Source organism: Musa acuminata, chromosome BXJ3-2 (assembly GCF_036884655.1).
Source record: "Musa acuminata AAA Group cultivar baxijiao chromosome BXJ3-2, Cavendish_Baxijiao_AAA, whole genome shotgun sequence".
NCBI lineage: Eukaryota > Viridiplantae > Streptophyta > Magnoliopsida > Zingiberales > Musaceae > Musa > Musa acuminata.
Genome location: NC_088350.1, coordinates 35,897,153 through 35,922,941, shown reverse-complemented (window position 1 = coordinate 35,922,941; position 25,789 = coordinate 35,897,153). Strand labels below are relative to the sequence as shown.

Below are 25,789 nucleotides of genomic sequence, written 5' to 3'. Positions count from 1 at the left end.
CTTACTGCGGTGAGCAGAACCATGGTAGGAATGGGCTGGGCTTCGAGAGGGCTCGGCCCAAGTAGTCCATCGAAGCTGGAAATGTGAAGTAACATGGGAATAATATTTGTAATATTCATTAGTTATCACGTGGTATACGTGACGTGTCTTCAATATAATGTATAACATATTTATCGTAATTTTTCATCGAATAAAATTATGATTTTCGCGTTTATAAATGATGACATAGCAAGTATAATTATGTGTTTCGTAAATAAATATTTGTTACACCAAAAATAGTGTGTTTAGAATGATGGATTCACACAGCTGTACCCTTAGAAAGGTATGTTTCCATCGAGTAATTGTAATTACAATTTTATAGAGCTTATTTCGCCCATACATGAATGAATCCAGGTAATGGGAACAAGGGCAAGTCCAGTGACTCGCAGGTGCGTTTACCCAACGCCGATCAGATGCAAAAAAACCCCCCCAAAAGAAATTTTTGGGCCTCAGTTTCTTCCAGTTCCGCCGTATTATCCTCACGGGAGGTGACCACAGCCCATCTTTTTACGCGCTATTGGAGAAGCTATGCTTCCTGCCATCTGATACGCGGCGAAGAAAGTGGGGGCCGCCGTAAAGAAGCTGCACTTGGGGAAATGAAAGTCCAATGACCTGTAGGTGAGATCACCGTAACCCACTTGGATGGCAAAGAGACCCGAAAATTTTTTTTCTGGGCTCAAATGCTTCGAATTTGCAAATTTTATTCTCACCTATAGTGACGACAACCCACTCCTTCACGGGCTGTACCTTAGAATCCCCTGCGGAGGTTACCCAATTTAGGGTGAGCATACCGCAAGCCTTTCAAGTGTAGAGTGCCTCTTGGAATAATTTAAGATAGTGAAATAAATAACTATATATATATATATATATATATATATATATATATATATATTTCCGAGTCCTTAATCAACCTACAAGGTCATACCCTTTCATCAATTTTCCTTTTGTTTAGGCAATTCATTTTTTTTTTTTGTGCAACTAACTGGACCACCAAAAAGTTAGCTAATGACCAAGTAATTACCACAATTTATTGTATTATTTCACATTTAACAATCATGGGCTCATCGTTGTCTGTTCTTAAACCAGGCGAAACTATTACGACTACTCCTGCCAGGAAGAATCAGTGCAATCAATAACATCCGAGTGCTAAATCGAAATGGGCTCACTTGTCAACAGAGCTGGAAAACAAAAATTACAATCTTCACATCCACCATAACTGAGTTATTTTCGGACCATTGGAGGTTTACACTTGAATGCACTTCGATAGCTTATTTCCTGTGTGACGATGTAATATGAAGTAACTTTCAATCAACTCTACGTAGTCCAAAATCTAAGCTTTACACAAGTCATGTATGTCATGCCATCGCATCTAATGATTTGATGCGTAGCAACTTTCAATCAACTCTACTCGGTACAAATTCTAAGCTTTACATGAGTAGAGTTGATGGAGAAGACCCCAGGCTTTCAGTAAGAAAGGTGTTTTATCCAAGGATGCCTCCATTTTTTTCGTTTCACCTGCGCCTGTAAATGGAGTTTCACATCCTCGAACGCAGGGCAGTCTCTCGGATAGAGATCTATCAGACTGCTTTCCATTATACTTCCCACTTACTGCAACTTTGTATCCTATGAGCCATACTTGCAGCAAGATGTGAAGATGTCCTCCAGATTGCTGTATGGGAGAACATCTGAAGTATAGCAGCATTGATCTGCAGGAATAGAAAGCTGATGAGGCTGAAGCTACGTACACCCCCCTTCATCAGATGGCGTAATTAGTCCTTGTTCCTGCTTCTGCAACCACCTTCTCTCGGTTGAGCTTCTCAACCATCTGCACAAACTCCTCTTGTTGAAACCCATCAATGGCCTCGTGGTGATGGAAGCCATTTGACAATCTTACTGGAACTTTCTTGATGTGCGCCATTGCTGCCTTGTCAAACTCGCAAGCACAAGGCTTGATCGACCATCATTCTCTGATTGCTGAATTGTGAGATTGGTGCTCGGTGACGGCTACAGAGGAAGACTATATGAGACTGGTTTCCCTTGGGCTTTCCATAGCTTCCATTGTTCCAACTTGAGCACAACATTTAAGGCCTAATAAGATGAAGATGCTTCAAATAAAAACATACAGGATAACTCTGTGGATCTACAAGAAGCTAGCAGAGTTAGAACAGCTTTAATTGCAGAATTATTTTACTGATGAAATAGACGAGTTTCAAATCAAAGTCATATAAACAATCATGTATAGCTCGTCGCCTAGATTCAATTACATCTTCCTTCTAAGTTCTAACCTCTCTCATCTGATCGTTCCCATATTCACTTGCTCTCTTTTCGCTTGCTGCAGAGTAGAAAAAAATCTCTGCTCAAACCATGTACACAAATGAAGAGAACTCACATAATCCAAAACATCATCATGGATATACCTCATCACGAACTATGTTATGCTCAAAACAGTCATTTTCCTATCACATCAAAAGGTTGAACATGGCATTTCCTGGAAAAAGAGATGTCTCAACTAAGCATTCCTTTCAAAGACTGGTGTACCACCTAAAACCATATGAAACAGGCAGTAGGTACAGTTCCGAGCCGAGGGCTGACTGAAACCCGGACCATGTTTCTTTGTGCTTTTTCAAGACTAGTTTAATTGAAGACTGGCCTAACTGTTGAATACTTCAATCTTAAACTTGTCCTCTAGAAGGAGCATTTCCCTCTGTTGCTGGTGATTTCTGCATTATTCTCAAAATTACCTTGGTGCTTGGTCTAATTTATCTAAATAATGTCCTCCAACTATGTCTTCTCAAAGATTCACATAAATAACAGAACTATACTGATCAAACACAACAAGCACAAGGCTCTTGCAGGAGCAGTCTTATCCCTGCATACAGAGGGACTATTAAGATTTATTGTAATGACACCAACTATAAAATATAGACAAATTTATCACATACAAATATTCTGTCAACAGACAATTGTAAGACCAAACATGAACCTTGCCAACAACAGAAAGTTGATGATCTAATAAAACAGGCCAGAAAATAAAACATTTATGTCATTCACTAATAAAATCAGGGAATGAAAGTAATTTACTTGTCTCACAGGAGAAAATCCAGATAGATGGGCCGTCGTGTCATTTCATCACTCCTCGCGTTAGCTTCCCCATTCGAACCTCAATCTATCATAAAACATAACATGCAAAATGGAACATATGCTCACTGGATTGTAAAATATTTATCAGGGGACTGAACCTGACATCATCACCGGATCCCGACATCATTGCACCACGAAACCACAATGCCCATGCTACATTTTCTCAACAAGAGAATTTCTCAAAAATATCCTTCGTCCTGACATGCCACTGATGCGCTTGCCCATCACTTTGTTACATCTTGTATATTTAACAGAGAGCTTCAGGTCCTCACGGCTTATACAAAATTGAAGTGCCAACCAGTATAGAGCATCAGTTGGGAGGTACCAAGTCTTCAACATAAAAGATGAGGAACAGGGGGCATGACTTCCCCACGTTCATGCAACATTTATAAGGTCTAAGCACCCATTGAATTCCAGATGCTCATTCCACGAAAGACTTCCGTAGATTTTAACACGATGTGCTTGCAGAGAGGTCAGCAACAGAACAATCTTATATGCTATAGAGTAGCATGAATAGTTACTGCAAATATATTTCTAGAGAAGGAACTCCTGAGCACCAATATCTGGATTTGTTTTGGGTTGTTGCAAAAAAGGAGAGGTTCTTATGACAACCCTCACAACACAGACGATTCTTGCAGCTTTTTAAGGCCGTATAATTTGCTAAAGATGTAATTAGCATTTAAATAATAGCAACCACACAAATGAATTTGTTTCATGAACTTAAGGATGGGTACTCTACGTAACAGATTTTGCAAGACTGACCAATGCACAAAACTCCTGCCAGTATAGGTTTGGGCCTTGGCGAATGTAAAATTAGGGAAAATACTGAAATTACAGACAAAAATTTCATACAAATTGAAGCATTGAACCTCAACCAATTAGTAAAATTCTACCTAATCAGAATAGCTCAAAGAGGACAATGCAACATGATTGCTGATCAGAGGAAACAAATAACTTTTCTTTCTTTGCATGAATTGTAAATTCCTATGATGTAAGAGTAGGGGGGTTTTAATTCCTTTTGCATGCAGTTATGACTATGCAGGCCTTCCACAGAAATAGAAATTAGGTGCCAGGAACATAAGGTATGAAAATTACAGAGCTCTCTCATGGAAGAATTCTTAACCATTAAACAAAAACCAAATGCTCTTAGTCATGTCCTGTTACGAGACTTAAAATGTACAAAACAATAGAAATAAGGATATTGTTTAATCATTTTCTGTACTTAATATTTCATTTGAGGTTATCTCTTCCTAACAATCTTTTACTAATTCCATTAGAAAAATGAGATGTACAGAATCATCATGAAACATATAATGAAATATGTTTTAGCAAATTAGTTGGAAGAATAAATTTATTGTACATGCTATGCAGCACAATGAATACCACATACAACATCTGACAAACCTATCTAAAGAATAATCATTGTGCTGAAAACCATGACAAGGAGTATTACATAGCCCAATATATGTATCTGTGGAAATGATCATGAACTGACCTTATGATGATCTAGTATCACATTTAAGATTCTTCCAGGAACATAGATTCTCTTTTTTATCATCCTTTCCGAAATATACTTGGAAAGTTTTTCATCTTCTGATGCTAATCTGAATGCATCATCCTCAGAGCATGCTTCATCGACCAGGATGGTGCCCCTGGTCTTCCCATTGATTTGAACTGGCAGCACAATGCTTGAATCTTTCAAAAACTCACTTTCAGCCTGGACCAAATTGTGGAAAACATGAGATACAAAGAGGATGAACAAGAACATAATACAAATTAAATACACATCTTTGAATTTAATGTAATGTTAGCAAATAAGAAAGGTATTTCTGTATGAGATAAACTTAAATATAAATTATTTTCAGGCGTATTATAGTAATTTGGTTGTCATAATTTTTCTCCATTCAAGATGCTAATTTTAACTGGGGCTTCATTTAGCACCAAGCAATAGTTATGTGCAGAATTATCAAATATAAGGTATAGATTTTGGTAATAATAGTTGAGACAAGCTAAGAGCAAACCAGATAAATTTTACCTGTATTTCACACAAAAGCACTTAGCAATAGTTATGTACAGGAATTATCAATTCTAAGGTATAGACATCGGTTACAGTAGTTGAGCCAAGCTAGGAAGAAACCAGACAGCTTTTACTAATGATATATTTCCTTTTATACTTTGGAAGGTGAGCAGAAATTTGCAAGCACATGAAGCATCAATTTTTTGCTTGTCAAATATATATGCAACATACTTGGCACATGACTTCTTAAACAGTCAATTAGAATATAGTTTAATGTCAATTCTCTAGGAATCAAATATGTTTTAGTTTCCAGTATACAATTTAACCATTAATCTCTACAAAATGTAGCGACTTTATAAAAAGATTTATGATGTTGCATAGAGTCTCAGTGTTGCATTTCAAAGATACATTACTTTTGTTCATTTCACTTCCTAAGTTCATTCTTTTGTAGAGGGGTCTCCATACAAAATGCCAATGACAAATGCCAAGTTCATCATTAAAACAAAGATAAACGTTGGTTTGCATTATTCATGAACTTTTACACATAGCATCCAGTTGACCACAAATGTGCTTAATTAGTGAGTACATAGAATCAAAGAAAGCTAATTGGTACCTCTGGAAATTGTTCATATGCAAGTGATTCTTGGTGTCCCATTCGAGACCAGAGTTCCTCTGCCATGTGAGGTGCAAAAGGTGAAAGCAAGAGAACAAACGGCTCCAAAATTGATTTCGGGTGTTTATCCCACTAAAAAAACATACAAAAAAGTAGCCAAATTAGACACATTCTATTGAATGAAATCATAATCTGACTATATATAGATTGAAGAACTGAAGAAATAGTAATGAATAACAAGTATGCTTCAGTCATCCCGACCATAGTTAAGAATATGTAGATTAAAGCGATTCATTCAAACAAGTAGCACATGCATATATTGTAAGTGTCAAACAAAGATATCGTAGAAATATTCAAAGTAATCAAGTATTTAGGAAACAGTAGATCTTGCTTTTACAAAGTAGAATAGCATGATCCAAGATGACATACATTTCCAGTGGGGACCTTCACATACATGATTTGCATATACTTGCATCCATATGCAGCAGTATCTAGGTAGGTAAATTAACACATCCTAGTCAAGTCCATCTGGTTATATCTACCTTTCAACCAAAAAGAGAATAACTTCCTAATAGCTCAATGTCATCTATCAAAAAAAGAAATACCTCAGTGAACCTTAATTTAAGATTTCTCTGAGATGTTTGTGTACTGCACAATGTTAAGACATCAAGGTTATTAAACTCAATAGCAAACACTGGCTAGCCACTAAAGCAGGCAATACTTGGGTTGCACTACAAGAATGATTGAGAAGCACTATAAAGCAACTAAACAGCCAAGAAGTGCAAGAGCATTTTAACTGCACCAAAACCTAAAATTTTAATCGGAAGGAACCAATGATTTAAAACCAGTACAACTAGTATGTATGGCTAGATACTATCGGTCTGACAGTTACTGGTATGTGGACCAGCTAACCCAGTTCATTTAACGTCTCACGCGCCCAGAGGGTCTACGGCTGAAATTTATCGAAAGATTTATTTCAAACTATTGCTTGCCTTTTATCACCCCCCTCTCCACTCCTCTTAGATCAAGCATCAAATTTCAAGCAAGGAAGAATTCCTTTCCAAATTACTGTAAGTCTGAAGTTAGTTTCTGAATTTCATTGTTAATCTTCATTTGCATGCAGTATCTCTCTTCCTTCATGCTGCTTTTGTTGTTTATGCATCAATTTACTGATCAGCAACTCAGTATTGGAGTTAATTAAGGTAGCACCAATCCATACCTAAACCTAAACTACACAGATTCAAGTCAGATCCACCGAGATCTAGTCACAAACTATGCAGATCTAGCTAGGATCCATGCAACTGCCTTCCAACCAATATGAGTCAAATCCACCCAGAACTAGTCAAAAACTATGTGGACCTACGTTGGATCCATGCAATTACCTTCCAATCAATATAATACCCATGGGTCTTGGAATAACAATAATACCCAGTCTCAATTTGCTAAATTAGTGAATCCTATTACTTATGGTTCGCCTTACCGGTCCGTACCAGTGTACCGACTGATCATCAATACGTTATGTACCGACATATGGTACGGTGGGGGTGCACCGACAGACTGATATATACTGCCCATATCGATCCCCTCTTAGATCGGTGCATACCGTCCATATTGAGCGGTATGCCATGGCACGACGAGCCTTGCTATTACTCATAAGAGCAGCAAAGTATAACAGTGCAAGCACTCAACAACAAATATGTTTTTTTATATATACCACCACCAACGTACCGTATAAAGTTTCTCAATCAGTGATCCAACCGTGTGGTTTATATACTCACCTAATCAACAAGTAGCCTAGTGTCTACAAACATCACATGATGTAGAAGCAATATTATCTGTAGGTTTTGAACAAATATTGACCTTCAGCCAATAACAGTTCCTGAAATAGCACGATATCCATTTTGTATTAGTAGGAAATAAGCCATATGTCGTGCATGTATGTCAGTAACTTGTGATCATCAATGTTAAAAATCTTGTTCTCATGTATGTATTATTGCACTGGAATGTATAATATTCTGATGTATGCCTTGATTACGCTAATCTAAGATTTTTAGAAGTTTTGTTTCTGTTTTCTCATGATATGATTAATTCAGGTCATAAAAGCATACAAAAAAATCAAACTGGGTTTCAATATGCATTGAAGGTGGCAGAGGCAGCGAGCAGCAGGCAAGTGGTGACGGATGGAGGCGCAGTGGATGAGGATGCGGGTGACAATGAACACGGAGACAGCGCAGGAGAACTCAGAAGATAAATTAAGGTTCTATTTTTAAAACTAAAAAATGGCTGGGCTTACCGCTCAGTCCAGGTCCATTACCCAGCCTGAACCAGGCAGTAAGCCTGGTTCACAGCCCTTACTGTCTGATTTACTGAGCTTATTGCTTGGTAAGCCCTGTATTGCACATGAAACACCCAAAATTTGGGCTGGTCGGATGCTAGTTGGCCGTCGGACCTGCAAATACTGGCCATACCATACTGAACTGGCGAAAATTGCATTCCTTGGACAGAAGTAAACAGGAAATAAAAATCTGTTCAAGTTATAATGTCTAGTAGTAATAATTCTGAGTTGTATCCCATTTGTAAGTTTTCACTGAAGCTGACAAAACTATGAATTAATGAACTTGCAAAAGCAGTTATGATACTACAGCTAAAGAATCAAATGCTTTCAGAAACCTTATAAGCAGCATTTACGAACTCCATCATTGCAGAAATTCCTGTGTTGAATCTTGTTTCTTGAATTTCTTCTGATACCTGCAAAAAGGAGAATAAGATGATACACAATTAAGAAAAATATGTTTTTTCTTTCTTTTTTTGTGTGGACAACAGAAAACAAAACCCTTGGATAAGCAAAAGTTAATAATTCTAACCAAGCTATTTGCAAAATGTAAATATGAAACCAAGGTTGACCCATCAAAAGGGAAAATTTTATCAGAATAAATTGTTGCTTAATTGTGTGACCCTGAAACTGCAGAAAGAACCTGACTTTTGCAATACATCTGTGAAGACTCCGCAACTGATCCAAGGTAGGTTCATCATCAGTGGCAATTGTTCCACAGTTGTATGATCCATCAGGTAAAGGGGGTCCTACAATCAATCTCCAAGTCCTAGCTAGAAACCTATGTACACCTTCAATTCCACCAGTACTCCATGTCTTTGAATCCCTATAAAAGTCAAATGTCAGCATGAATATCAATAGCTTATTTCACTTAATGTAACAGAAAAAGTTACCTTAATGGTCCCATGAACATTTCATACAACCTGAGAGAATCTGCACCATACTCAGAAACAACATCATCTGGATTGATAACATTTCCTCTACTTTTACTCATTTTGTAGGCTCGAGCAACTAATCGAATACTGGGATTATCTTTTATAACATAAAAGTCACCAACCTTCATCACCTGCAAGATAGACATATTTGTTAGACTTGGAAGAACATAGAAGAAAAATTGTAAATTAAGGCTCCAATATTTGGATTTAAATTAGCCAGTTTTGCAAGATACCTTCTCTGCAGGTATTCTCTCTTGAAAATGGTTATCGGTGATGCCAACAGAATCAGCAGAAACTAATCTCCCCTCTTGGTCTCTGAATGCTGTATACTCTATCTGTAACAAGACCGTTAGATATTATTAATCGCTACTTTAGTTTGTTTACATCCATGAATGAGTTTACTTACTTCACCAAGTATTAGCCCTTGATTTATAAGGCACTGAAAAGGTTCCTTGGTTGAAACCACACCTATATCATACAGGACCTACATATGAGGAACTCTTAAGACTGTTAGCAAACAGCGTTTAGCAAGATTGAAAAATTAAGAAATAGCAAGTTACACAATACAGAACACACTTGGACATAAATGCAAACATAGTCATAAACAGACCTACAATGTGCAAAGGAAAGAGAAGAATGGAAAGTACAACAAAAGAACAGGTTTCAACAACTAGGTAGCATCAATTTTAGGTACGACAATGAAGCAAATGTCAAGTTGGAAATAGATTGAGTCAGTAACAGATTAAGGTTTAAGTATTTCTGTGTCTATGTCTAATTACTATATCTTTCTCAATCAGGATTGGACATGATCAAATCACTGCTAGAATTCCGGTGGGAAAGCTTCATTTTTTCCCTGTAAGGCAGAACATAGTTTCTTAGTTTAAAACAATGTTAAAAGTGTTAAATACCTCCAAGGAAATAAGACCAAGGATTTTGGTAAACCAAGAATTTCAAAAAACTCAAATGAAAAGAATTAAAAGTTTCAAAAAAGTTGAAGGAAACCAAAGATTTTAGTACTGCATATTGTCCATATGCCTGTGCTTGTGCTGTTGTCATGCTAGTGCAAGCCATAATTCACAGTCTAAGATTGCTTGTTGGTGCAGAAAGTGAACTAGATCATACAGTTGGCATAACAGACACACTTCTATTATAGCTGTACTTTACTAGCATAATATATACCATTTTTACCATGTTTAAAAGTTTAACATCCTTTCATGGGACCAACACAAATGTCTCAAGTCACTTCCTAAACCACCACAAAATGGGATTTTAATCAAATATATTATGAAACAAACCTTGTGCCAAAACCTAGCATAAAGCAAGTGTAGGACAGAATGCTCAGCACCACCAACATATATGTCAACAGGGCTCCAGTACCTAAGATGAAAGCCATACAGGATTTTGTTAGCCATGTCAAGCTTAAAACTGAGTTCATGAAGTGTGGCAGAAGGAACAGCATGTGAACCTTTCTTTGTCTTTGCCAACCAATGCAGTTGGATTTTTTGGGTCCATAAATCTCAAATAATACCTGCAAAGTGTTCAAATAATATTCCATATGACACTATATTGGACAATTCTCAGGGTTTCAGAAACATTAATGCTGCAATGACATATCATAGGGTAATAGTTACAAAATAGTGTAGAAAAAAGATGATCTTGATTTTAAATTTATTTCAAATTGATGTCACGAGAAGAAAGCCATCCTTGTAGATAACATGTACCAAAAGATTTCCCCTACTTGAAGGCTTTAAACTTCATTATCAAAAGTTTTCCCTGTTATCAAAAGAATGACTTTTGGAAGAGATGTGAGGATGCTAAATAATGCAAAACTAAAGCAAAGACCAAAACCTAACCAAGATATTTTGGTAGAAGAATAGAAGTACATTATATCTTAGAACTTGTACTCAATTAGAGAGGATAAGGAGCCAGTGCTATTGCTCCATAGCACTGGCTCAAACAATACATAGATCAAAAAAGCTATGTGATCCTTGAGTTGCTCAAATTACCACTGAGATAGCATCTGGTACTAAACCTAGATTGTCATTGCACACTCAATTCTAAAGAATGATATCTTGAAAAGAAAAAAAGTAGGCTAATTTAGTTGAAATCAAATACCAACCCAATTTACGTGTGTGGACAAACCGAAGGACACTACTAAAAATTGAGCGATGTTACACTGGAACTTTTCTGTATTGCAATGCTCTTGATAGGAAAAGCAATATTTTTCTGTAATTTAAACTCTTAAGACCAACCTGTGTGGCATAGTTTGCTTTGCCCATTGTGCTACCCAACATATGCCAAAATTAGCTTTGCTATGTGTTGGCATGACCAACTAAGGTTGAAGTCATATCCAACACAATCCAATTCAATACCTAATTAAATTAATAATGGATTGACCTAATGACTCGGATAATAATGGTGCAATCTGATCCAGTTCACAATTGGTTAAGATATGGATCTGTGTTGCTCAGATCAATTTATGATCTAATCCAGATTTTTAACATATATAGCATTACATAATATACTGTACATATATTGTTTTGATATCAGATATAAAATTTTACAACAGAGATTGTATGATATATTACATAGAAAGTGATCTATGGCACCACACATCACAATAAGATTGCTTCTTTGTGACTTGAGCGACAAGGATATAATGGAAACATCATCTCTAATTGTAAGACTGAATATAGGGCCAGGGCCTCATGTACCATGCTGCTTGTTCCTGCATGAGATATAACATATTATGTTATAGATTGATATTGTATATATTTACACTAAATAGTCGAAGGGATAAACAAAACCCTAGTGAATTCCCAATTTCCATATTCTGATCCATCTCCAACTCTAAGGCATCTCAGATCTGCAGCCACCACTCTCCTTGTTGAAGCCAACACCTCTGAATCCATGCACTCTATTCCACAGCTTGCTTCAGTCTCTAATTTCTCAGCATCAAGTCTCTAATCTACACCTGTAAAGCTGACTAAACCAATGGAAACTTCATCTTCTCGGCATCAAGCCTGTCTTTCAAGTTCTCTCTTTCCCCCTATGAATTCAAGTTTCAATAGGGCCAATTACACCAGATTGGGGTCGCATAAAAAATGGATTAACCCTAATCTGACCCAATGCCAATGCATTTAATAATTTATATACCTACAAGAAGCACAGGTTGGCACATGCTACACCATATTTATGTACTCTAAAAAGAAAAAGAAAGTACATACAAAACATATTATAAATGCTGCAATGAGTCTATTACCAGCAGGAACCAGCCCATTGCGGCATTGTATTTGTTTCTCGTCTTGCATGTCTTCCAGATACAGGATCCACTGTCTTAACCTATATTCAAACAAGATTTGTTATATGACTAGAAGCAATATCTAATCAAACAACCACAATGAGGTAACCGACTGAGATTTTCAGTCAGTATAGTGTCATTTGCAGTGGACAATATCACTGTACCAACCCATCCCAGACAAAACCAAATAATAACACAACCAAAATATAGGGAATTATGATACAACAACTCTGATTTTTAGCTAAGTTCCATTTGTGCCGTATTTTATTCAATTAAATGCTAGTATATCAAGGGACAGTTGAGCAATTTGGTTGAGAAGCAATTTTTGCAAAAGAAATGTTACACTGCATGATAGAAAAGCAGGAGCTGCAATTTTTGAAGATATCAGTTGGCTTGATAAAAAAAGAAAGCATTGAAACTCAATACTAGGCATATGATGATCTTTATAGTCGAGACTAAATGATGGAGAAAAGGGCATATCTAGCCTAACCATAGAACATGAAAGATCAATAGCTAATAAGTATAACAAAATGAAAAGCAGTCTACATTTTGATGTTTCACTGAAGCAATACATACAGGTTCATATCAACAAATCTATACACAAATCCATGATAAAAATAGACTTTGCAGACTAATCAAAAGATCAGAGCCACTAACATCTATCTACAAGGACAAGGCAAAATTAACCAAGAAAACATGAGAAAACAAGTTGCTATTTTATCCAGATGGATACTTATGTTTGTTATATTGTTTAAACATACCCATGATGTTGCTTTTGCTAATGGAGGCTCCCCTGTTCCAGTAGGGTTAAAGTCATCCAAGTCTGGAAGTACTAGCGGAAGCTTGTTTTCCTGTAAAGGAACTACTTCACCGCTATCATCCAGATAAACCACAGGAAAAGGTTCTCCCCAATAGCGTTGCCTAGCAAAAAGCCAATCCCTCAGCTTGTAGTTGACCTAAAGAAGCAACATGCTCAGTCCAAGATAGGGCAAAACAATACACAGTGGCATTGCCAAACTGAAGACAAAGTACCAACAGAGCAAAGGGAGACCTTTTTTATTCCATGACCAGTACTCTCAAGCCAATCTATTACTTTTGAAGCAGCATCTTTGCATGACAAGCCATTAATATTCAAACCAGATAACGAATTTGATGAGTTGATCATGATACCATCATCTACATATGGTTCACTGTCATCATCACTTCTATCAGTACGACTTACAACCCTAATTATTGGAATATCATATTTTAAGGCAAACTCATAGTCACGAGAATCATGTGCAGGCACAGCCATGATTGCTCCAGTACCATAGCTGCATATTAAGTATGGAAAAGGAATGTTACCAATAGTCACAGTGACCATTAATCAATGATGTTGATAACTAATTAACAACAAAAGGAATGTTACTGATAATCACAATGACCATCAAACAATGATGTTAATAACTCATTAATAACAAAAATAATGTGACTTCAAAATGCAAACGTATATCAGTAGAACTCTCACAAGCCTAGAGAAAACTGTGTTTGATTGCTAGAGCATTTAAGCTTAAACAGAAAAAATTAAAAATAAGAATTTAAACAGATATGAGAATCAAGTAGTGTTGCACTGATGAACACGTGGCAATGGGTTAAAACGTAATGCTAAAAAGATGATGCCATGTGTCACAGCATCTATCCCAGATTTGTCCCTTGACAACTGGCACAAGCACACTAACCTATATGGCATAAAATCACAACATACCAAAAAGGTGTTAAACATAATTGTGCCATGACACAACGATCCTCGATGAACATGATAGGTGGATATAGTTCAACTTCCTTCCAAAAAATAAGTAAGAAAACAAAAACTCCTTTTCCTATTTCCTCATTCAGAGAAGTAAAACAGATAATTAGTCGTTTTGATTTAATTCTCATGGATCTTTTAATTAACAGAGCAACAAAATCCTGACTAACAAATAACAAGATTAACACTGTGTACTATATGGTTTCTAGCGATTTGTCTTGATTGAGTTGATAAAATGAGCTGCTCGAAGTTTCAAGACATGGGATATTAGAGATAAAGATTGATGAACACAGAATAAATCTTGATACTATGTTAGAAGCTGAACAGAAAAATAACTTTTAGTTTTGTCTAAAATAAGATATGTGAAAAATTGGCACAACTTTATAAGTCAATGGAACCAAGTATCAATTGAATTTTAAGCTTAATGAAGCTATTATGACGCAAAAAGAAAACGACAATCAGCTAGTGCATGAAGCTCCTGCTCATTTGGGTTTGCGGAGTGTCTCCTTCGTATGCAAAGAGACTATTTCCATGTCTTGAATATGATGGAATTCAAGTCCCTAAAGGGCAATCTCAGATTCTAAAATCATTGACCAAACTCATCTTTTTTACATGCTTTAATTTATAAAATCCTCACAAATCTGAAAGTCCATATTAGGCCAAAGCACCTCTTCAACTTAGATAAGTCTCAGCACCATATGATGTCTAGGTGATGTTTTATTATATTTCACTAGTCAACTTTTAGCATCACCTTCTTCCACCAGATCAAAAACCTACTAGTAACTTTTTGTCACCTACATAGCACAAAGATTTTCTTATATAGGAATTACTTGGAAGTTGGAACCATGATTATTTGGTCCAAACATGAAAAGAACATACAGGATTATGTCAAATCAAAAATTTTAAGATTAACCAGAAACTGTATGAAATATACAAAAATTAAATCCAGATAAACCTTCCTAAGACATAGTCTGCTATCCATATTGGAATGGTTTCCCTAGTAGCTGGATTCATAGCATATGAACCACTAAAAACTCCTGTCTTTGCCTTTTGAAGATCAGTTCTCTCAAGATCACTTTTTTTTGAAGCAAGCACCCTGTAGTGCTCTACCTGCATTTGTTGGTAACATTTTCTTGTTTAACTCCTAGAACTCACGACAAATAAAGAAAATAAATAACCAAGTAAAATTACTTTCTCATGCTGGGCCTCAGTTGTTAATGATGACAACAATGAATGCTCAGGTGCCACAACAATAAATCTGCAGACAGAAAAAAAGAAGACAGGGGTATAAAATAAGATTAAGGGTCACTGGGCATTAAGCTAAACAGCAGAAAATCAAAACTTTTCATACGTTGCGCCAAATATAGTGTCTGGTCTAGTTGTATACACAGATAGTTTTAGGCCTTGCTCATATCCCTGGGAATCAACTACACCAAATTCTAGTTCAGCACCTTCTGAACGGCCAATCCAATTTCTCTGCATTTCTTTGATGCTCTCAGGCCAATCAAGATCATCCAAATCTTCAAGAAGACGATCAGCATAAGCAGTTATCTTGAGAATCCATTGTCGCATTGGCTGATCAGATTCAAAAGAACAGATATCAGACAAAAACTTCCTTTGGACAGAATTTAAAGTTCACTACTACCTTTCTTACAACAGGATGACCCCCTCGTTCACTAACACCATTGACCACTTCTTCATTTGCCAAGACAGTGCCAAGTGCAGGACACCAATTAACAGGTATTTCAGCCTGAATTTAAAGATAACTTATCTTAATTTTTCTACAATTTAACAGGAAACTGAAACATAAAATCAACACAAGTAGGAAAATATATGACAATAAAGAAAGGTTGCAATGCCTAAGGGTCAAACTATGAATCAAGAATCAAAAGCCTATATATGAAAAATTAAGACAAGTTCGAGACCTGGTATGCGAGTCCTTTCTTGAACAGCTGAAGAAAAATCCATTGCGTCCATTTATAATACTCAGGTTCAGTGGTGGAGAATTCACGATCCCAATCATATGAAAAACCTAATGACTTCAGCTGCCAACCAAGAATACAAAAACTGCTGAAGAAAGTGCCAATGGGTACATAAAAGTGGATAAGAATACAATTAAAAGTATTTGGCAACTTTCTTCATGTCAGAGTGTTGCTCATAAGTTTACGGCTTCATCAGCAATAGCCACTTTTTATCGGCTTAATCTATTATATACTTGTATGAATTTACTTTGAAGCATTATAGTACTCAGGTTCAGTGGTGGATAATTCACGATCCCAATCATATGAAATCCTAATGACTTCAGCTGCCAACCAAGAATACAAAAACTGCTGAAGAAAGTGCCAATGGGTACATAAAAGTGGATAAGAAAACAATTAAAAGTATTTTGCAACTTTCTTCACATCAGAGTGTTGCTCAGAAGTTGAAGGCTTCATCAACAAGAGCTACTTTTTATCAGCTTATTCTATTATATACTTGTATGAATTTACTTTAAAGCTTTAACTAGTGGTTTTCTTATAACTTAAACAATAGTATTTTGCTACATTTAAATCTCATTTACAAGGTTTCAGAAAACTAAGAAATAAATTATATTCACAAAGACAAAGTTATTAATTAGCTAAATTATTAATAGGTTAAGCTCATACTAATCGATTTAAAAAATAAATTAGTAAAGAATTTTGAGAAACTATTAATAGATTCTAAAAAAACTAAATTATCAATTAACTCTTTTATGAACAATCTATATTTCCTATTTTCCTTTGTAGTCAAACTTATGTTACGATTTTTTTAATTATTTTTATCTCTGTACATTACATAGTTTTTTTTTCTCGCACTCATTAATTATATAATTAGTGCATCAAAAAATTACAAAAAGTTATCATGTTAGTGTATTTACCACTTTCAAATGGAATTTTCTTGGATAAGATCAGAAAACCAAAATTTCCTCAGTAAGTTACTCAAATGGAAACTTACAAAATATAACCACATGTCATCATCAGATGGAAATGATAGATTGACAGTTTTATAAAGATCATGGAAATAAACTGCTGTGTGGCATAGTATACCATAAGTGATGCTATTTTTCTTTTATTAGTGGGAATTAGTGCTCTTGTCTGCAATTACACCATACTTTAACTTATAGACTGCAGCATTAATCAAAACTGTTTGAAGACTAGCAATATCCAATATTCCAATTAATCTAATATTGCAAAAAAAAAATCATTCCATATAAGTATAAGACTTGAAAACCTAGATTCATAACTAGACATCTACAAGGCCAATGAAGAGTCACAAAATGAAGCTTTGAGTTCAATTCATTTGAGTGAAGACAAACAAGAATGTCAATCAAGTTAGAAAATAGACATGTTAGACAACCTCTGTTTTTGTCTTCACTTATTCTTAGTTCATTAACTAAAAGAGTTAGCAATTCTAGTATCTACAATTTGCACGAGATGTATGTTTTGACACTGTAGTATTTGAACTAATGAAGTGACTTTTTGTAGGCGATAGGCATGTCCCTGAAAGATGAGCAGAGCATAGGCAAGAGATCAAAAATTTCCATTTGATCAGCATGGGTTGACAAATGTTGTGACCAAAAAGTATTAGCACATGCCTGCTGAGTTGTGTGACTTGTGTCAATAATTCATATGCATACCAAGGTCAATTTTGGCATTTCTTCCTTCCACAAAATTCTTACAGATTGTGTAAAACCATTATTGAGCAGATTAGAAACTTCGTGATTTTACAAAATTCACTTAAATAAGATAGTTACACTCAATTAGACTTTGTGTTGCCTATTTATGTTTCTTGACTTATGGCAGATGACATAGAGCTGGCCGATTAAGAATTCTAAGATAAAATGATGAACAACATCCACCTTGCCTACTTTGACTTTGTATTTGCAAAGAAAAGGAAGTCAATTTGTTTGCTCTAGAAGTGCATATGTAAGAAGATTCACACTTTTGTAGTAATCAACTCAATTGCTAGTAGAAATGAATGTGGCATCGGTACCTGAGACCGAAATCGTTCAATATTTTGTTTGGTTGTAACCTTCGGATGTGTCCCAGTCTGTGCAAAAAAGTATTGACTAATAAGAGTAAGATACAAGAGAAACTTTCTCATGGAATAATGGCACGAAAACAAACCTCAATGGCATATTGTTCAGCAGGAAGACCGAACGCATCCCAGCCCATTGGATGCAAAACATTGAAGCCCTTCATTCGTTTATATCTTGAAAGTATGTCGGTGGCAGTATATCCAAGGGGATGACCAACATGTAATCCAGCTCCACTACAAAAATATATGGATAATTACACAGATAACACCTTAAAGATCATAAAAGATGAATTCACAAGTACAAACAAAAAATTCTACTGTACATGGAAAATCTAAGGAAAACATGGCAAAAGGATTAGACGACAGGAGTTTTGCACCTCTCTCTCTCTCTCTCTCTCTCTCTCTCTCTCTCGTATGAAGAGCTAACGAAACCCATTCAAATCATATTTTAATCCAAGAAAACTAACGGGTTATCTGAACAAGAGATGTTACCTAGGGTAAGGGAACATGTCGAGGATGTAGCATTTGGGCTTCGAAGTGTCAACCTCATCAGGCGTCCGAAACGTTCGGTTCTCCTCCCAGTAGCGCTGCCATCGCGGCTCTATCGCATCGAAAGGGTACGCCTTCCTCTGCTGCACCTGCTGCCGAGGATTCTCGCCGATGGAACCACCGTCGGCGGCGGCACTACATCGGACTCGAACGCACCGTCGGGTAGGGGGAAAGGAGATTACGAAGGGAAGGGGCGCCCGGTTAGCGAAGGAGGGGAAGGCTTGGAATCTCAGAGCCGCTCGCGTTCGCGCTTGGGTTTGCATTCTTTAGCAAAAGCGGAGGAAAAGAAAGAAGGCAGAGCGGCGGAGGGAGAGAGGGAGAGAGAGAGGAGTGTGATGTGGTCGAGAATGGAAATGGATATCGTTATGGAGTAGTAGTAGGAGAAGAGAAACTATGGATATAGAGTTCAAGTAATATAGTTTTTGGGCCTCGTTCGGCCCGATTCCACTAATGGACTTATTATTATTTTTGAAGCATCATTTCACATTATTAGTTGCTGGGAGGATTTTTTGGTCGTCTTTCTCGCTCATGATGGAAGAAGAATCATGCGGTTCGATTTAAAGATATACAAAAATAAATTACATAATTTATATTTAAAATAATGATGATTATTTTATTTAAAGATTTTGGAGGAGATAAAAAAAGGAGTCATGTCTCGGCCGTCCGTGAACCCACGACGGGACGGCTTAGAGTCGAACGGAGTCGGGGACGAACACACGTTATGCTCCGCCGGCGGGGCCTGAAACACTCAGTGGAGGGGACCAAAAAGAAAATAAATATATTTATTTTATGAAATTACAGAAAATAATAAAATAATAATAATAATATTTTTATAATAAAAATAAAAATTATTTAAAATATAAAAATAGAAATATATTAATATTATTTATTTTGATGGGTTTAAATTTAGATCGATTCGATCTAATGGACTTTACATTCGATGGGTTTGAAAATGATATTAAAAAAAAATCAAATAAAAATAAAAATAAAATTAGGAGGCGGCCGCGGCGACCAACTCCTTCCCGTCTCTCTTTGTACCTGAACCGAAAGGCTTCGACGCTCACCCTCTCGTTCCTCGCCACCGCTACATGTCTCCCCTCTCTCGCCTTCGCCTCCCCGCCCCCCTCCGCCGCCGCGCTCTCACCGCCCTCGCAGCCGCCGTTCAGCAGGACACGGACACGTGGTCCCAGGCGCCCCTCTCCCTCGTCGCCCCCGCATCCGCCGACGCCTCCCTCTTTCACGTCGCCGTCGACGTCTCCTACGCCCCCGATCTCGCCGTATCCTACACCGCCCCGGGTCAGTACCTCCAGCTCCGGGTACCGGGTGCCGACAAGCCCGCCTTCCTCGCCATCGCCTCCCCGCCCTCCTTCGCCGCCTCCCGTTGCGAATTCCAATTCCTCGTCAAGAGGGTCCCTGGCTCCACTGTCGATCTTCTCTGTGGGCTCAGACGCGGGGATATCGTCGAGCTGAGTGGCATTATGGGGAGGGGATTCCAGGTGGAGGAGATCTATCCTCCCGATGCCTTCCCCTCCGTCTTTATCTTTGCAACGGGATCTGGTATCAGGTGGGACTCTGTTCCCTTTGGTAATTCCAAGTTCTAATATTTCTGAATTCTTCCTGTTTTATGCAATTTTGCAGTCTTGTTAAGCGAAAAAAAATGAATTTTGTGGATTAAAATTCATTGCATACGCTTCTCAGTGAATTTTTTTTCCAGTTCGTTGAGGATGAACATTCATTAATCTTTCTTACTGAAGCCTATGTACGTTTTCGTGTCTCAATTTGTGGCGTTCAAACTGACCGTTGTTCATTGAATAGGATGAAAACTGTCAATTGTGTGCTCAATCAAACATGATCTCAGCTTAATAATCGTGATTAGTTCCATCCATTATATTGCAGATGATTTTGTTCCGTATGTTTTTCTTATTTATTTTGTGGTGAACTTTAGTTGATTTTAGAGACGTCTCTTAAAAGGGGAAAACACTTGCCCACTAGAGCTTCATTGTTAATATATCTTCAAAACCATGAAACCTCAAATATTTGAAACTCTATTATTATGTTAGTGGTCATCATTCTGAGATCAATGATGGTCAATAGATTTGGTGATTTGAGATCATAGACAACGATTGAGGTCGAGGGCGGGCCTCGGTACAATGGTAAGGTTCTCTGGGAGATCAAGATTCGAGTCACGAAAATAATCTCTTTAAATATTTGAATGTACATTGACCCTCCCAAGATACCACATTGATGAGAGCCTCGTGCATAAGGTACAATATCTTTTTATATTGTAGACAATGATTCTTGAGAACCTGTTGGAGGTTATTGTATCACGAAATTGATAGCATAAATATCCATGAGAACAAAGAAAAGATTAATTGTAAATCATTATGTTAATTTGGGTGATCGAACTAGTTCCAACTAGAGTTGTGATGGATGACTAGCTTAAAGACTTTATAGATGGGATATAATTTACCCTCTAAACTATATTTTAGATGGAATAAGTAAGAAGATAGCCTAATGCATGAGGCACTTCCTATGCAAGGTGTTCTTACCCCTACAACTATAAGCGGAGACAATCAAAGTAGGATAGAAGACTTATGATGGTCCAAAATTTGCTCTTTATATTTTAGATGGTATAAAAAGGGGCAGCCCAGTGCACAAGGCTTACGCCAATCAAGATATATATATTAGATGTCATGCTTCCGGGATTTTCTACTAACCAATTATTTTAAGCATTTTTACATCATTATTGATGTTGATTTTGTTAATATTTTTGTTACTTTGAAGTTCTTACTTAACTTGAAAAACTATTTAATTTAGCTTTGTATTGGTATTTTCTAGTCAAGTGTGGACCCAAGTTTCTTCGATTGGTTTCCTGTAAATTAGCAAGTGGTGAGAGATTTGAGGACATGTGGACTAAGAAGTAATCAAATATATCTATCTTTAAGCTCCTAGGTAGTGATTTGCATGAAGTGTATCTCGGTCAAGTATACTTCTTGAGGATTCACCTAAATGAGGATAGTTATGGGATTATGATTATGAGGTTGAAGCTCCTATAAGAATCAAGCTAAGTGGAAATCCAAAGAGGTGGTAATATGCTCAATCAATTTTACTCGCTGTATATGTATGGTTTTAGATGATTGGTAAAGGACGTGGTTCAGAACCTATTCCATAATGGATCCTCAGTCCAGTAAAATCACTACTGGGTGTGGACCAAACCCAAATGGCACCCATCAAAATCAAAATTTCCTTAGTTGTTGTGAAAATTTGAAAAGTAGTGGGGAATGTTAGAATTTTTGTCATTTGATAATCTAAAAGAATATATTAAATTCAGCTCTAATTTGGTCTTTGTTAGTCACCTCTGTGCCCAAATTGATTTGACTTGTTTCCTTAAAGACTGGCAAGCGGAGAGAGGTTGGAGGGGTCGCTTGAGTGACTACTCTCATATTTGTACTGTGATTTTTAAAGATATTATTCTTTCTCTTCAGAATTATTTGCAGAGAGAAAAAGATTCTTGTAACTTCACATTGTTCTCCGTTTATCTTCTTACTTCCTATCTGTTTGTTTCCTTCATTTCATATTTATTTGCGATTGGGTTGGAAATTTGGGCATCCGAGATCCGTTCATGGACTTGATAATGGAGTGGTTGATCATTTACTTCTACGTGTGATGGATGATATCAAAATGAAGTCTCTTATTTCAATCTGGTTTTTGTTTGTTCCTTTGATAGTATTGTTTAGCTTCCATAAGGCCTGTACACCTTTGGAGCAAAGGCACATATACTTCTTTTGAGATTATAGGAAGAATAATTCAGAGAAGTAGAGTATAACATACTTCTTTCAGTTAGTATATTAATTGAGAGGATTTGTTTAACATTTTTCTGATAATGTAGAAACCTGTAATAGAACCAAACTTTTTAGGAAAAGCTGGATGGTAGGTTACTGGTTGTAGCATAATAATTGGGAAAATAGGCTACTACTGTATATTCAGATAGTTCCTAAAACTGGTCTTTGCTTGATACTGACCATCCTATCTTTTGTACGCATCATTCTATCGGTCCCCCAAAACTGAGATTTGTTTGCCAATGACAATTCTATATTTGGAATGCATCTTCAAGTTCTTCCTATCATACTTTCTTAACGGTACTGATACATTGTTCTTCTAAATAAGTTGATGTTATGTTTTCAAATACTAATTTAGTGTTTACTTGCTTAACTTGCAGATGAGTGTGATAGAATGTTTTGATTGCATTAAAAAATTATTGATACGTGTCTTTTGTCTTCCAATTTGTAGTAAATATTTTTGTAGATTTTTACAATTGTATGCAACAATTTTGTCACTAGTTAACTAGCTTTTTTCCATTGTTAATACTTTGCTCTATGAACTCTTTCTGGCAGTCCCATTCGGTCACTTATTGAATTAGGTGTCCGTGCAAATGAAAGATCAGATGTGAGACTTTATTATGGAGCTAGAAATCTTCAGAAAATGGCATATCAGGTCTAAGATTATATACACTATTAAACATATAGCTAGCATCTAACAAGCAAGATGTGTGTTCATCTGAATCAAGAAATCAAATACAAAACCTTTTGTTGCTTGTTTATAGGAAAGGTTCAAGGATTGGGAATATGCTGGAGTAAATGTCATACCTGTCTTGTCACAACCTGATGAAAGATGGAGTGGCGAAAGAGGATATGTACAGGTAGCTCATTGAATCTATAAACAACCAACTTGATGTTGTTGAACTTCCTGTAAATAATCAAATTTATTCTCTGACATTTTGCAGACGGCTTTTTTAAGAGCCAGACATATTCTAAATCCTTCGACAACTGGTGCAGTGCTTTGTGGGCACAAACAGATGACTGAGGTACAGTTTTCTGAAATCTTAATAGTCATTGATAAATAGTCTGAGTAGCTGCAATGCAATCACTCTGTTTGGATGGGTGTACATTGACTCTCCCAAACCCATATTGATTCACTGAGCCTCTCTTTTATTGATTTTTGGAAGCTTGTAGAAGTCATAGTACGATTAAGTTACTGCTGGAAGTGTGACTTAATAACTTGGCTTGAATTCCCCACCAATCAATATCTGATGTTATTTCAAGATAGCCTTCTATTGAGAACACAGGAAAGAGAAAGGATTTATCATCTTATTATCATCAACTTATTTATGGGTGACTTTGCATGTCTGGATAATATGTCACTGGTGTTGTAGATGAATCTTATTATCAGTTATGAATTGAATATCACTTACGATGAATGTTGCAACTACTGTGATTTTTTCCCAGGGAGAAGAGGTTTTCATGTTTCAACAAGATTATTACTATTAATGTTGATTATACTTTTTGAATCTACATGAGGATCACAAATTTATGGCTCCAGAATGCTAGTTAACTTACACTAGGTTTTATGTGGCAGGTCATTACAGCTAAGCTTGTGGCTGAAGGTGTGTCAAAAGACAAAATCTTGACGAATTTCTAACCATGGAGGAGGGGAAGGCTCACAATGCTCTTCTATTAGTATTAGCGAAACACCAATACGATTCTTTTGTTCTCAGATGCTGTGTGATCATCTGATTGAGCTTGGAGCAGAATAATGGTGAATAATTTACCAAATTTTGACAACCTTATTATTACATTATTAAATCACACTCTGATGGCCAGCACAACAGGTCATCAGTCTTGTATACTTTTGGAAGTTCATATAAGTTGCCTGTACTAAAAAAAAAGGAGCACTGATGTATACTCTCTCAGTTTTCAATTAAAGGAATGCGGTAAATTGTTTATTTGAAGAGACAATGCAGTTTCTAAGCTTTTTAACTTCCACTATTTTTCTTTCAATTAACTTGTCCAGTAAATTATTCCCACAGTATTGCTTGGTTCTTTAGTCGATTAGCATTACAACAAACTGATGGAAATAATGTGAATCTAAGCTTAGAAAACAAGATTAACCACTGCCTTTTGTCGATGATGTGCCTATATGATCAGGTTTGTGAAGCAACAGGATACATTTGAAGCCCCAAAACCTCTTCAAGATGAAGTGAGAATGGATCAAGCAATAGCGTTTTGTTGGCTACTTAGGTGAAACACTGGTCCACCAATTAGGTAAGGATTCCATAAAGATGATAGCTGGGTCTCCATGATTTAAGTCTTCAGACAGCTTGGCCTCTGATGAGATTATGCATATCAACAACAATTTGATTATAATTGTTTGGCTTTTGTTGCCATCTCTGTCTGGTTAAAGGTGTTCTAAGCAGTCTAGTTGTCATGTCATGTTCTCTAATGATTTGTTCTGCCAACTTTTAGAGGTGTGAGGTGTGAGGTGTCGGACAAGCATAATGAACATTTTGGCATCCACTTGATTCTGCTTCTCTGCATCTCTGTGCTTCCTCCATTGATTTGTCAGGTTCCATGCATGATCTGATGCTGTATCTTCTGGGCCCATGTACTTCCCTTGATACCCCCAATGCCCAACGCACATTCCACACATTGCCATTCCTTCTCTCTCTCCCTCTCTCTCGTTCTCTGTTTCTGTGTCCCTTGTGATGTTCTAGTTGCTGGGAGATTGGAGTGTGATTTCATGGGGAACACTGCATGCACACCTTACGCTGCCTCGGGTGGATCCATAAGGGTCGTCAATGGCATCGTACAGTACGTGCGTTCTGTGAGAGCGGCGGAGTTGATGGTTGACAACCCTGGGCAGTTCGTGTGCGACTCTGACCATCTCGACGTGGGGTGTCGGAATCCAGGTTTGGCGGCGGACGAGGAACTCGAGCGACGCCGGCTCTGCTTCCTGCTGCCGATGGACATGCTCTTCTCGGTGCTTACCGAGGAGGAGATGGCAGCTCTTTCGTGCAGGGTCTCCAAGGCAAGAATCTCCAACAGGATTCTTCCCGTCCGCGGTGACCTCTGCTTGTTCCCCGCACAGGCCAAGAAAGCGAATGAAGCCACCCGGTGCATCAAGAGGAGGCCGAGGCAGTCGTCGTGGACGCCGGCATTGGACACCATAAAAGAAGTTCCATGA

At 37.1% G+C, this 25,789-nt stretch overlaps 3 protein-coding genes and 1 long non-coding RNA gene across 7 annotated transcripts; 2 read left to right on the top strand and 2 right to left on the bottom strand.

Annotated features, from left to right (window-relative positions):
* Positions 1-1,218: 1,218 nt before the first annotated feature.
* LOC135631434 (uncharacterized) lies at positions 1,219-3,114 on the bottom strand. The gene is made up of 2 exons (XR_010494390.1): positions 2,325-3,114; positions 1,219-2,127 (listed from the first exon to the last, which is right to left on the bottom strand). It is a non-coding gene; the product is annotated as an uncharacterized LOC135631434 (long non-coding RNA).
* A 1,368-nt stretch (positions 3,115-4,482) lies between these two features.
* On the bottom strand, positions 4,483-19,148 carry LOC135631433 (leucine--tRNA ligase, chloroplastic/mitochondrial-like). 4 transcript variants are annotated; one of them, XM_065139096.1, is made up of 20 exons: positions 18,713-19,148; positions 18,310-18,454; positions 18,176-18,232; positions 16,090-16,209; positions 15,810-15,914; positions 15,516-15,739; positions 15,356-15,422; positions 15,120-15,274; positions 13,430-13,691; positions 13,140-13,334; positions 12,340-12,419; positions 10,543-10,605; positions 10,373-10,454; positions 9,484-9,561; positions 9,311-9,412; positions 9,036-9,208; positions 8,791-8,968; positions 8,481-8,558; positions 5,811-5,942; positions 4,483-4,897 (listed from the first exon to the last, which is right to left on the bottom strand). In XM_065139096.1, the coding sequence occupies exons 1-20, from the start codon at positions 19,030-19,032 to the stop codon at positions 4,664-4,666; spliced, it is 2,850 nt and encodes a 949-aa protein (XP_064995168.1). In that variant the 5' UTR covers positions 19,033-19,148; the 3' UTR covers positions 4,483-4,663. The 4 variants fall into 4 exon arrangements, with proteins under 4 accessions (XP_064995168.1, XP_064995169.1, XP_064995170.1 ...); XM_065139097.1 differs by lacking the exon at positions 4,483-4,897 and adding an exon at positions 8,104-8,268 and having other exon boundaries at positions 5,883-5,942; XM_065139098.1 differs by lacking the exon at positions 4,483-4,897 and adding an exon at positions 8,104-8,259 and having other exon boundaries at positions 5,883-5,942.
* Positions 19,149-19,711: 563 nt separating this feature from the next.
* LOC135631393 (fruit protein pKIWI502-like) lies at positions 19,712-24,557 on the top strand. Its single transcript, XM_065139037.1, has 5 exons — positions 19,712-20,333; positions 23,164-23,263; positions 23,373-23,468; positions 23,553-23,633; positions 24,185-24,557. The coding sequence occupies exons 1-5, from the start codon at positions 19,858-19,860 to the stop codon at positions 24,245-24,247; spliced, it is 816 nt and encodes a 271-aa protein (XP_064995109.1). The 5' UTR covers positions 19,712-19,857; the 3' UTR covers positions 24,248-24,557.
* Positions 24,558-25,345: 788 nt separating this feature from the next.
* LOC135631642 (uncharacterized) lies at positions 25,346-25,789 on the top strand. The gene has a single exon (XM_065139380.1). It carries the CDS (start codon positions 25,346-25,348, stop codon positions 25,787-25,789), a length of 444 nt encoding a protein of 147 aa, XP_064995452.1.

What these genes read in the sequence shown, in the direction of transcription:
- LOC135631433 (XM_065139096.1), bottom strand. Translation starts at nt 19,032, where the DNA reads ATGCAAACCCAAGCGCGAACGCGAGCGGCTCTGAGATTCCAAGCCTTC. An exon ending in CTGAACAATATGCCATTGAG is followed by an intron (nt 18,233 to 18,309) that starts GTTTGTTTTCGT and finishes TTTTTTGCACAG; the next exon opens with ACTGGGACACATCCGAAGGT. An exon ending in TAGCAAAAGCAACATCATGG is followed by an intron (nt 12,420 to 13,139) that starts GTATGTTTAAAC and finishes GTTTGAATATAG; the next exon opens with GTTAAGACAGTGGATCCTGT.
- LOC135631393 (XM_065139037.1), top strand. Translation starts at nt 19,858, where the DNA reads ATGTCTCCCCTCTCTCGCCTTCGCCTCCCCGCCCCCCTCCGCCGCCGC. An exon ending in TTCAGAAAATGGCATATCAG is followed by an intron (nt 23,264 to 23,372) that starts GTCTAAGATTAT and finishes GCTTGTTTATAG; the next exon opens with GAAAGGTTCAAGGATTGGGA. An exon ending in GGCACAAACAGATGACTGAG is followed by an intron (nt 23,634 to 24,184) that starts GTACAGTTTTCT and finishes TTTATGTGGCAG; the next exon opens with GTCATTACAGCTAAGCTTGT.
- LOC135631642 (XM_065139380.1), top strand. Translation starts at nt 25,346, where the DNA reads ATGGGGAACACTGCATGCACACCTTACGCTGCCTCGGGTGGATCCATA.